The sequence below is a fragment of the Chaetodon trifascialis genome, chromosome 14, assembly GCF_039877785.1.
Source record: "Chaetodon trifascialis isolate fChaTrf1 chromosome 14, fChaTrf1.hap1, whole genome shotgun sequence".
NCBI classification, from domain to species: Eukaryota; Metazoa; Chordata; class Actinopteri; order Chaetodontiformes; family Chaetodontidae; genus Chaetodon; species Chaetodon trifascialis.
Window position 1 is genome coordinate 26,832,142 of NC_092069.1, and position 11,271 is coordinate 26,843,412.

General features: G+C 50.5%; 2 protein-coding genes across 2 annotated transcripts in view; one reads left to right on the forward strand and one right to left on the reverse strand.

Moving 5' to 3' along the window:
• Positions 1 to 185: 185 nt before the first annotated feature.
• Positions 186 to 4,986, forward strand: ccdc65 (coiled-coil domain containing 65). Its single transcript, XM_070978837.1, has 9 exons — positions 186 to 239; positions 1,962 to 2,137; positions 2,358 to 2,525; positions 2,600 to 2,769; positions 2,837 to 2,987; positions 3,078 to 3,245; positions 3,440 to 3,658; positions 3,739 to 3,852; positions 4,681 to 4,986. Exons 2-9 carry the CDS (start codon positions 2,000 to 2,002, stop codon positions 4,966 to 4,968), a joined length of 1,416 nt encoding a protein of 471 aa, XP_070834938.1. The 5' UTR covers positions 186 to 239; positions 1,962 to 1,999; the 3' UTR covers positions 4,969 to 4,986.
• A 712-nt stretch (positions 4,987 to 5,698) lies between these two features.
• strn3 (striatin, calmodulin binding protein 3) overlaps positions 5,699 to 11,271 on the reverse strand; it is a 22,145-nt gene continuing 16,572 nt past the window's right edge. Inside the window, exons 11-16 of the mRNA XM_070978831.1 lie at positions 11,020 to 11,141; positions 10,736 to 10,903; positions 10,454 to 10,594; positions 10,231 to 10,338; positions 10,000 to 10,086; positions 5,699 to 8,827 (exon numbers count right to left, since the gene is read on the reverse strand). Of these exons, the coding sequence (XP_070834932.1) occupies positions 8,658 to 8,827; positions 10,000 to 10,086; positions 10,231 to 10,338; positions 10,454 to 10,594; positions 10,736 to 10,903; positions 11,020 to 11,141 (796 nt within the window). The 3' untranslated portion in view covers positions 5,699 to 8,657. The remainder of the gene's footprint in view (positions 8,828 to 9,999; positions 10,087 to 10,230; positions 10,339 to 10,453; positions 10,595 to 10,735; positions 10,904 to 11,019; positions 11,142 to 11,271) is intronic.

Genomic DNA, 11,271 nt, shown 5'->3' on the forward strand with positions numbered 1-11,271 from the left:
CGTCACTTCATTTAAAATTTGACTGACGGGTTCAAATCCAACAGCTGAATTGATCTGTTTTTTGTCCCCAAACGCCGATGGTGTTTTCTGATTGGTTGTCTGCTCTGACGTTGTTTGGACCAACATGGCGGATCATCTCCGCATCTGTTGCTATGGAGACGAAACGCAAACAAACCGCCGACAGTGGCAGCCTGAAACTCTCGGACGTATTTCCAGGTGTTTGCTCGCTGATCTCCCAGGTGAGTTAGAAAAGTTCAGGTAACTTTCACCTGTGAGCTTCAGGTGAGCTCAGCTGGACTTCACTGACGGAGAATTAACTTCATTTAACACCAAAATGTTTCAACGCTGCTTTCAAAGTCACGTCTGAAAGTACTCCTGATCCTGTACTGCAGTAAAAGTACGAATACACGCTGTGGAAATACTCCACTACAAGTAAAAGAGCTGTGTTCTTACATTCAGACGTTGAACGCTGCAGGGTTGCCAGTTCCATGAACAATCCGCACATTTCATAGCGCAGACTCGCGTATACTGTAGATTTTGGTGCTGCGGTGTTTTTTGGCGAGCTAGCTAACGTTTACCTTTCTGTCCGAGCACAGGTGTAACTGCTGGTGTCAGTGCAGCGTGTGTTCACCTCTGAATCCCGTCAGGTGTGTCCTTTAGTTTTTCACTTTGAGGCTTTTCAACCACAAACTGTTCGTCTGCAGCCGCTTTTATCCGGATCAAAGTGTCCTAACGTGTCAGCAGACTTTAACATGTTTGACAGCAAAAGTCTGCGAGACTTTAACTCTACTCACAATAATCACAGTGAGGACAAACTGTTGCTTTTCATGGTTCTAAGAAATATTATATTCTTGTTTCCTTTGTTTCTGTGTTTCATGTGTTTAATGTCCTTATTCGGGCCTGTATTTAGAAATAATAAAAACATGATTTACAGATGGGTCATATGTGAAATAAAGAAACCATCTGCATCATTTCACCTGTTAGACTGGAACCAGTTCAAACATGTTTACCAGTTCAAATATGTTTAAAACAGGCGGACACCGGACACCACCGTCACTGAAGCTAACGCTAAAGCTAAAGCTAACGGAGCTCCGCGGGGATTAAAGCCGTTATTTTTAGAGCCTGACCGGTGACAGCACGTCGGTTTACCGGTGGGAGGACAGAGGGAGGACAGCAGCAGCTGCTGGACATTTTCTTTATAAATGTCCAGTTTTCCGTTTTACCATAAAGACGATAAAGCTAACAAGCTAATATGTGCTAACGTAAGTCGTCGCTTGTTGCCCTGGCAACAGTACACAGTCACGTGTTCCACAGCCCGATACAGAACAGGAACATGAATTTAAAGTACTTCAAGTAAAAGTACTCATGTAGCAGTAAAGTGTCCCCGTCAGTGTTTTTCTACCTGCTGTGTTAATTTTACTGCTGTAGATGATTAACTGAGTATCTTATGAGTATTAAAAAGTAACTGAAGCTTCATGGATGGACTGATTCACAGACACAGAGAGACAGAGACACAGAGAGACAGAGAAGCTTTGGAATGAATGTGAAGAAAAAGGTTCAAACTAAAAATCATTTACATCTGATCATTTTCTGGATCAATCATTTATTTTATCTGTAAACAGAACATTTTGAAAACTGCAGTTCAGAGTCAAAGAGGACGTCCAAACCCAGAGACACAAAACTGAGAAAGAAAATCTGCCATTTTTGTGAAAACGTGTTTTTAGTCATTTCTGAAAATATATTTCTGAAGAACACAATGTTTTTAGGACATGATTCAGAAGTCTGATGGAGCTCTAGACTGAGCTCAGGTGTAGTTCTGGTCCAATCAGGTGACGCTAAGCTGAGGTCAGAGGACAGCCTTTAGTGTCTGATCTGAAATCAGTTTGCAAACATTCTGACGCCGTCTTTGCTCTGAAGAGCTGAATTCTGATTGGTGTTCAGGTGTCAAACATCAAACAAAGCAGCAAAGTGAGGAGGAAGAGGAGGAGGAGGAGGGATCATGCCAAAGAAAGCAAAGAAAGGAGGGAAAGGTGGAGCAAAGACGGAGGAGGAGAGACTGTTGTACCTGCAGCAGAGAGCCCAGGCGGAGGAGGAGATGGCCAAGAGGAGAGAGGAGATCCTCACGCTGTTCCTGAAGGTAACTCCTGCTGTCACACGTTCACTGACGCATCAGCTGTTTTCACTGCTCACACATTAACTGACGCTAATCAATCAATCAATCAATCAATCAACCAATCAATCAATCAATCAATCAATCAATCAATCAATCAATCAATCAATCAATCAATCAATCAATCAATCGGTCGGTCGGTCGGTCGGTGATCAGCGTGCCGTGTTGTTTCTCTGTCTGACGTCAGGACAAGCTGCAGAAGGAGGAGCGGAACACCGCGGTGAACCTGCTGAAGCTGAACGAGGGCTGGAGGTCGATTCTCCGTCAGACTCGAGCCGCTGAGCTGCGTGAAGACGTCACCGTCCTCAGCCAGACGTTCGAGAGACGCCTGGACGGCCTGGACAGCATCGTCAAGGTGTTCCTCGTCCTCGCTCTTCACCCTGTACGTTAACGCTCTCGACTCATGGCGTGTCGCTTCCTGTTTGTTAGAACCTGGAGCGCGACCTGCAGGAGGCGGAGCGTCAGTCGGCTCAGGTGCGCCGCGTTCACCTGCAGCACGTGGAGCGTCTGTGGACGCAGCAGCACAGACGGCTGACGTTTGTGCAGCAGCAGTGGGAGAACGGCCTGCAGCACCTGAGCTCCAGGTTCAGCTGTGAGAGGTCAGTCAGGTTTTGGATGTATGTTGGTCCATCGTGTCTCCGGTGTGACCTGGGTTCTGTCTTTCAGGAAGCAGATGGCGGCAGACTCTCAGCAGCAGCGAGCTGACCTGGAGGACGCCACGTTCACCGTGGAGCAGAAACACAAAGCCGCCATGGATGAACTTCACAGACTGTACAGTGAAAGCATCGCGGCGTACAGGAGCGCCTACGACGACAGGGTACGCACGGCTCCCCCTCACCGTCCTCATGTGCAGCTTTGTTGATGGGAGTGTCTGAGGTTTGTCTCCTGTGTCCCTCTCTGTGGACAGAAGGCTGCTCTGAGCAACCAGGAGACGCTGAAGGAGAAGACCCTGAGGAGGCAGGAGGCCGAGCAGCTGTGCAGCAAAGACACGAAGGAGCTGGAGCAGCTGCTGTCCACCAAGCAACGCTTCCTTCAAATGACCAACGAGCACATGAGGAAGGTGGAGCGGCTGCAGGTCAGTGGAACTAACCAGGCTAACGCTACACTTTAACATACAGCTACATCGCTAGCTACATGCGAGCTAGCGATGAGCGAGCGGAGGTGGAGGAGGGGTCATGTGATCGGTTGGGATGAAACATTTTAACCCAGAGATCTTCAGTTTACTGAGCAGGAGGAGGACATGTTCATCCTGTCTGCCTCTTCTCTCAGGACACCATCACTCAGCTGAGGGACAAGCTGAACTCCACCAAGACTGAAAACCAGTCGGTGGAACAGGATCTGACAGCCGCCAGAAACCAGGTGAACCGGAAGACTCACAAGCTTCGGGACCAACTGACTCAGGCTCAGACGGCGGCGAGGAAGCAGCTCACCGACCTCACTGTCCAGAGCAACAACGCCGCCAAGAAGCTGCAGGCCGTTATCGCCAAGGTGAGCCTCGTCACATCCTGTTGGCCCACCCTCACACCTGAGCTGCTGCTCATTCACCTTGTCGCTCTGTGCTGATCCAGGGTCAGAGGGTTTTACGTGTCGCTGACATGTGTCGCAAGCTGGAGAGCGAGCAGAAGGACGACTGGTTGTTCCCTCCAGAGGAACACAGACCAGAGACAACTGAACCGGCTCAGGTGGGTTCTGAGGGTCAGGTCTCCCTGACTGACTGCTGGTCCTGCAGGCGGGACCAAAAGGTAACCGAGAAGATGCTTTCAGGTTCAGTTGGAACAAATCGTGTTGCTCTGCTGGATGAACGAGTGTTTGCTAACAAGTTTAACAACATTCAGTCTCTGCTTGTCCCAGTTAGTGAGCGCGATAGCTAGCTAACGTTAGCACCAGGCTAGCGTGGTGACTGTGTTTGAGCCCATGAAGAAGAATTAACAGAAAAAAACAGCTTCAGATGAGTTCAGTGTCTCATTTCACAGAAACACAAAACAAACTTTGATCGTCCATCTGAACAAACAAACAGTCACTTCAGTTCAGCAGCTAGCCGTTAGCTAGCCGTTAGCTAGCCGTTAGCTTCCCTCACGCGTTCAGTCCCAGCCAATCAGAAACCTGCTGGGTGCAGTTCTCATCACTGACGAGTTAATACAGACGACTGACAGCTGACTGACCGACACACCGAGGAGCAACAGACCGTGCCACGTTCAAGGACTGCTGTCAGCGTAAGATATATCCCCACCTCTCAAAACAAATGTAAAATAATTTTACACAGGACATTATTGAGCCCGTCCATATTCAGAAATCTACATTTACAACTGAAAAATGTGTCCAATGAGACAGTAAGGCAGACAATAGAGCAGCGCACAGCAGAGACAAAAACGTTGTCCACAGGACGACAAAGGAAGCTGCTGCTTTGTCCCAACCCGGCTCTTATTTTGGTAGATTTGTCCCTGATCCTGTCAGAATGTTGGTGTCTACGATCTGGATCAGAGCTCGGGCTGTCCTCTGTGTCCCTGCAGGTCGCCGCAGAGTTCCCAGAGCTGCTGCAGGTCTCCTGGTCGCTCAGCGCCGCCACGCTGCAGCGAGAAGCTCTGAGGAAACACCGAGACGACCTGAGCCGAGAGAACCAGCAGCTGAGGCTCCTGCTGCGGCGCCGCCTGGACGCCATGACGGTCAGCGACGACGCCTTCGACGGACACCAGGCTCTGCTCGCCGTGCGCCCGGCCCCGCTCGCCACAACCCCGCCGGACACCAGCAGACACCACACCGTCATCGAAGCTGCTCACGCCGCCAAACACTCACTGTAGGCCTGCAGCTGGAGCGTAAAGAGGCCTGTCAATCAAAGGATGAAGTCACATGGCGCGCAGCCATTAATGACTCATCAACAGGAAACCCTTCTGTTCTGAAACTGATGAAACCTTCAAAATAAAACATGAATTCAAGGTGAACTTACGTTTCTTGCAGCTTTCGACCACATCTGAAGGTCTTCATCAGCTGGTGGGACGGTGAAGGGGACAAACTGCTGAGTGGTCCTGAAAGCATCGTTAAGTCTGTCCAATCAGAGCTCAGTTCTTTTCCTGATGTCTTTCTGTTTAACGGTTTCACTTTTAAACATCAGAAAATACTGAAAAATATTTTCAAATGTCTCGTTTTGTCCAACAAACAGTCCAAAACCCGAAGACATTCAGTTTACTGTCATACAAAAACCACATAAGTGATTATCAAGAGCCTGAACGTCAGTGATGCTGCCTCAGGATTTCCCATGATGCACTGAGCTCCTGGCTGCACACATCATGTCAGTACTGCACGTAGAGGAAAGTGTGAAAAATACAGTTTCATGTCTCAGAATGCTTTTAATCCCTTCCTCTCAGATTCATTATCACATGACCCGTCTGGTCACGTGACCCCGCTGAGCTGAAATAAAATAAATTTCTCTTCATCAGAGCTAAAAGACCAAAACGAGGGAAACGTCCAGACTGAAAGCAGCCGAAGCGTCCAGAATGAATAACCGACAATCTTTGACTGACGTTCCACAGGTGTCAAAGGTCTGCCTCAGCTTTTATTCTGGTGGGACATTTCCTGTTCAATCAAAGCATCAGAAAGCAGAGCCTCTGTACAGGTACACCATTTAATAGTTATTATAGACATTTTATATACAGTTTATTCTGCTATGTGGTACAATCTTTAAAATCTGCTGTTTCATAGTTTGTAAATCAAAAACAAAACAAACAAACAAAAAAAACTTACAAAACTCATCAAAACAAACTGATCAGAACCTTTTTTTCCATTTTTTGGAAGACTAGAAAAAATACTTTATTGTATTAATCATGCATTACACAAACAAAAAGTCTTTAGTTACACAGTAAGTTGTAGCGTCGGTGAAAAGAAAAATAAAGATTTTGTTGTGATCAATCAGTCAATCAATCAATCAGTCGCTCGCCGCTCAAATCCCTTCAGTTACAAATTAAATTAAAACAGAAACAAACCACAACCATGAAACAAAACCGCACGTGTCATCAGAGCGGGGGGGGGCTCAGCCAATCAGGTGGCAGCTTTGTGTCAAAACCCGGCCCACAGGAGGCCTCTGATTGGACAGTTTCTCCTGCAGCTCAAACCGCTCTGAGATTAAAAACCGTCGTGATATAAATAAACTTCACTTCTGCTCGATGAAGCCGTGACGAAGAACAAGAGTCACACAGTGATGAGAGGAGGAGGAGGAGGAGCTGAAGCCTCCACCTGAACCTGCAGCTTCTCCCTGAACGCACCATCGACAGAGACTGCGCTGCGTTCAGGTACTCAGGTTCTCGATCTGTAAACCTGAACGCCTCAGAGTTAAAGACCAGACATTTCCCTCAAACAGCCAAAAACTGGAAACTGGACCCAGTTCAAACTGGAAACTGGACCCAGTTCAGAGTTTGTGACGTTCCTGCCGAGCATTGGCAGATTTCCGTGAGCCATCGACGCCTGAACGCCACACGGTAACGCTGGAGTTGATGTCCTGAATGACGGCTGGCAGTTAACGAGCTCTGACGCTCGTTTGTGAGGTAAAAGAAGCGTCAACAAAACCACAAACCCTCCAACTGTCTGAGAAGAACAGGTCAAAGGTCAAATCTGGACTGACTGAAATGTGATCTGAGTTTTTGCTTGACGATATAAAATCAGAGCTAAAATCTGAAGGCCGTGGTGATCAGAGGAAGAGCGGCGAGCGAGCTCGGAGGCGGCGGCTCGTCTTCACAATTTAAAACTGAAAATCAATAAATAAAATATTTCAAACTAAAAAAGTCTCGTTCACCTGCACAGGTGTGTTCAAGCGTCCCGGTTCACTGCGTCTGCTCAGAGCGAAGAGACGTTCTTCAGACTGAGTCACTCAGTCACCTTCATCATCCTCATCATCATCAGTGAGGATACTCGGTTCAAACATGGCCGCCTCACGTTAACGTCAGACTAAAGCCAAATTTAAGGGACAGTTTCAGGTTTGAACGCGTCAAACGTGTGAACCAACATGAAGTGAGACACTTTGAAGAGACAGACATGTCCTCAGAGGAGGACGTCTTCACAGAAACAATGCGTCCACTGATCTGAGAGCAGCTTCACTCTGATGTCTCAGAGACAAACATTGTAATGAGAGCTGCTCCTCCTCTTCCTCCTCCTCTTCCTCCTCTCTACAGTTCGTCAAACTGAACCTGGAGTTTCTCCATCTTTGTGGGTCAGACAGAGTCTGAGAACATCATGAGACAGGAAGTAGAGGGGCGGGGTCTGTGAGCGTCGTGAGGGCAGGGCTGGACGGGATGAAGAACGAGTCGTCCTCGGCGCCGCTGACGAGACGTCCCACGTTTATAAAAACGATCATAAAAACTAGATTTATTGTACACAAACAGAAAACGTCCTCGAGGAGCTACAGAGACGTCCTGACCGGCCCCCCGGGGGCTGAGGTGGGGGTGTATTAACCAATCCATGTTCCCGTTAGGGTGGACGTCCAATCAGCTCGCGCGCGGTCAGAGACGGACACAGAACATGTGACCTTCGACCCGACGTCGCTTGACGTTTCACCTCTGAACGAACTTTCTTTAAAAACACTGTAAAAAGTTAGAAATCTGTTTTGTCCTGAAGCTTCGGTTCACTGAGGGTTCAAACGTCAAACGTTCTGTCCACCGTCTTTGTCCTCTGAGACGCTTCAAAGGAAAAACCCCCTCCTGTTCTTCTTCTGCACCATCGGAGACGTTCGAGCCAAGAGGGAAAACAGTTCAGTCAGTAGATTCGTCCTACAGATCAACAAACCAGCCAATCACGTGTTGGCTGATGGGTCAGCTGACGTCAGTCTCTGAATCAACTTAACGTAAAGGAAGCGTTCGCCGCATCACTCTGCTCAGTTAGGACGCCGCCTGTGAGTCCAGCTCGGACCTCACTTCCTGTCGTCGCTGACAGTAAAGACAAAGATGGCAAAGCCTGGCGGCGAGGTTTACGGACACCTGACAGCTGAGCTGTGACGCCATCGTCATCCTCAGAAGAAGAAACGCTCTGATGGGGGATTTTTCCTTTGAGTCCGTCTGCTGGGCGCCCGCGGGGTCGCGAGGTCAGACTAGTGTCAACACGAGGGGGAGGGGCATCACGTAGTGTCATCGGAGCCGTGCCGGGCAGGTGACATCACAGGACAGGTGAGCTGCTGGGCGTCGACCTGCAGGCTTCAAACGTTTGACAACGTTTGTGTTTCTGCTGCTGAACGTCTCTCAGTCAGTCGGAGGGAGACACACACACACACAAAGCTCCGCCTCCTCGCTTTCAGAGAGTGTGTGTGTGTGTGTGGGTGTGTGTGTGTGTGTGTGTGTGTGTGTGTGAGCGTGTGTGTGTTCAGTCGTCATGGAGATCTCGTGCTCAGAGACCTGAACAGACCTGAATACTGTTAATGTGTGAGCAGACCAGCCTCTCTCTCTCTCTCTCTCTCTCTCTGTCTGAGTCTCTCGCCCCGCGCTCCTCTGCTTCTTCTTCTCCTCCTCGTCTACACGTAGACCCTGGCGAGGGCGTCGGCGCCGGCGGAGGCGATGTAGGCCTTGGAGGGGTGGAAGGCGACGTCGTAGATGGCCTCCTCGCTCTTCTTCCGGTGAGCCGTGATCTCCTGGACGCACGTTTTACTGTCCAGGTTCCACAGACGCAGGGAGCAGTCGTGACCTGAGGAGGAGGAGGAGGAGGTGAGGAGGAGGAGGAGGAGATGATGAGGTGAGGAGGAGGAGGAGGAGGAGGTGATGATGAGGAGGAGGAGGAGGTGAGGAGGAGGAGGAGGAGGAGGTGATGATGAGGAGGAGGAGGAGGTGATGATGAGGAGGAGGAGGAGGAGGAGGTGATGATGAGGAGGAGGAGATGATGAGGTGAGGAGGAGGAGGAGGAGGAGGAGGTGATGATGAGGAGGAGGAGGAGGAGGAGGAGGAGGAGGTGATGATGAGGAGGAGGAGGAGGAGGAGGTGATGATGAGGAGGAGGAGATGATGAGGTGAGGAGGAGGAGGAGGAGGAGGAGATGAGGAGGAGGAGGAGATGATGAGGTGAGGAGGAGGAGGAGGAGGAGGAGATGATGAGGAGGAGGAGATGATGAGGAGGAGGAGATGATGAGGAGGAGGAGGTGATGAGGTGAGGAGGAGGAGGTGAGGAGGAGGAGGAGGTGATGAGGTGAGGAGGTAATGAGGTGATGAGGTGATAAGGTGAGGAGGTGATGAGGAGGAGGTGGAGAAGGAGGAGGTGATGAGGAGGAGGAGGTGAGGAGGAGGAGGTGAGGAGGAGGAGGTGATGAGGAGTAGGTGATGAGGAGGAGATGATGAGGTGAGGAGGAGGAGGAGGTGATGAGGAAGAGGAGGTGATGAGGTGAGGAGGAGGAGGGGAGGTGAGGAGGTAATGAGGTGATGAGGTGATAAGGTGAGGTGATGAGGAGGAGGTGGAGAAGGAGGAGGTGATGAGGAGGAGGAGGTGATGAGGAGGAGATGATGAGGTGAGGAGGAGGAGGTGATGAGGAAGAGGAGGTGATGAGGTGAGGAGGAGGAGGGGAGGTGAGGAGGAGGAGGAGGAGGTGATGAGGAGGAGGAGGTGATGAGGTGAGGAGGAGGAGGGGAGGTGAGGAGGAGGAGGAGGAGGTGATGAGGAGGAGGAGGTGATGAGGTGAGGAGGAGGAGGAGGAGAGGAGGTGAGGAGGAGGAGGAGGAGGAGGTGAGGAGGAGGTGATGAGGTGAGGAGGAGGAGAGGAGGTGAGGAGGAGGAGGTGATGAGGTGAGGAGGAGGAGGAGGTGAGGAGGAGGAGGAGGAGCTCAAACACTTTGACCAAACATCACAGACTGGCTGGTTTAAAGAGACTCACTTCCTGACATCAGGTAGATCCCGTTAGGATCCACTGCCAGACTGGTCACTGCGTCCAGGTGCGCCACCATGGCATGGATCACTTTACCTGCACACACAGACAGGTGAGACATACAGGTAAGACGGACAGGTAAGACAGACAGGAGAGACAGGTAGAGACAAGCAGAGACAGAGACGGGCAGAGACAGACGGGCAGAGACAGACAGGCAGAGACAGAGACAGGCGGACTGACCTGACTTGTTGTCGTAGAACTTGATGTGGCGGTCTTCGTGAGCGGTGATGGTGACGGGCAGCGTGGGGTGACTGACCACCTTATTGATATGATTGGACCCTGGGAGGGCTGAGGGGGCGGGGTTAAGAGCGAGGAAGAAGAGTGGAGACGATGAAGAGGAGAGAAAAACAACGAAGAAGATCGACACATTTCTGTTGAATCTGTGCGTGCGTGTGTGTCTTACTGCTGTCTCCCTGCCCCTTCAGCACCAGTGCATTCTGGGAAGTTTCCAGGTCATACACCACCACGTCTCCACTGTTAAAGGACGCCACCATGTGGGCGGGGTCACAGCCGTTGAAGTCCACCGACGTGGGGACACCGTGCTCTAGAACACACACACACACACACACACACACACACACACACACACACACACACACACACACACACACACACACACACACATGAATGGGTCCGTCATGCTGCAGGTCCTGACGTGTCCTCTGGGGACGCTGTCTGTCCTCACCCCTGTTTGTGTTGAAAGTGCTGATGCAGGGGTTCTTCTCCGTCGGGTTCCACAGTTTCACCGTTCCGTCGGCCGAGCAGGACAGGAGGCGGTTCTTGATGCCGCTGTAAGCCAATCCCCACACGGCGTCCGTGTGCCCCGTCCACGACCCCGCCAGGACGCTGGGGTCTGATTGGACGAGAAAAGAGGAGGGGTCTGTTAATGTACTGATCGAACAGGTGTATGTCTGAGGATGTGTGCATGTGTGTGTGTGTGTGTGTGTGTGTGTGTGTGTGTGTGCGTACCGTAGGTATCGTAGGGGTCCACGTTAGAGCTGGGGATGTTCCACCACTGGATGGTCGAATCGATGCCTCCACTGAAACACTGCTCACCACTGGAGGTCATCGCCAACGACAACACTGGACCACTGCAGACAGAGACAGAGACAGAGAGAGAGACAGACATAGACATACAGAGACAGAGACATACAGAGAAACAGACATACAGAGAAACAGACATACAGAGACAGACAGAGACATACAGACAGAGACATACAG

Excerpts from the sequence above, each read along its gene's own strand:
- ccdc65 (XM_070978837.1), top strand. The coding sequence starts at position 2,000 with ATGCCAAAGAAAGCAAAGAAAGGAGGGAAAGGTGGAGCAAAGACGGAG. Across the intron at positions 2,770-2,836 it reads TCCAGGTTCAGCTGTGAGAG|GAAGCAGATGGCGGCAGACT; the intron begins GTCAGTCAGGTT and ends TCTGTCTTTCAG. Across the intron at positions 2,988-3,077 it reads GGAGCGCCTACGACGACAGG|AAGGCTGCTCTGAGCAACCA; the intron begins GTACGCACGGCT and ends CTCTGTGGACAG.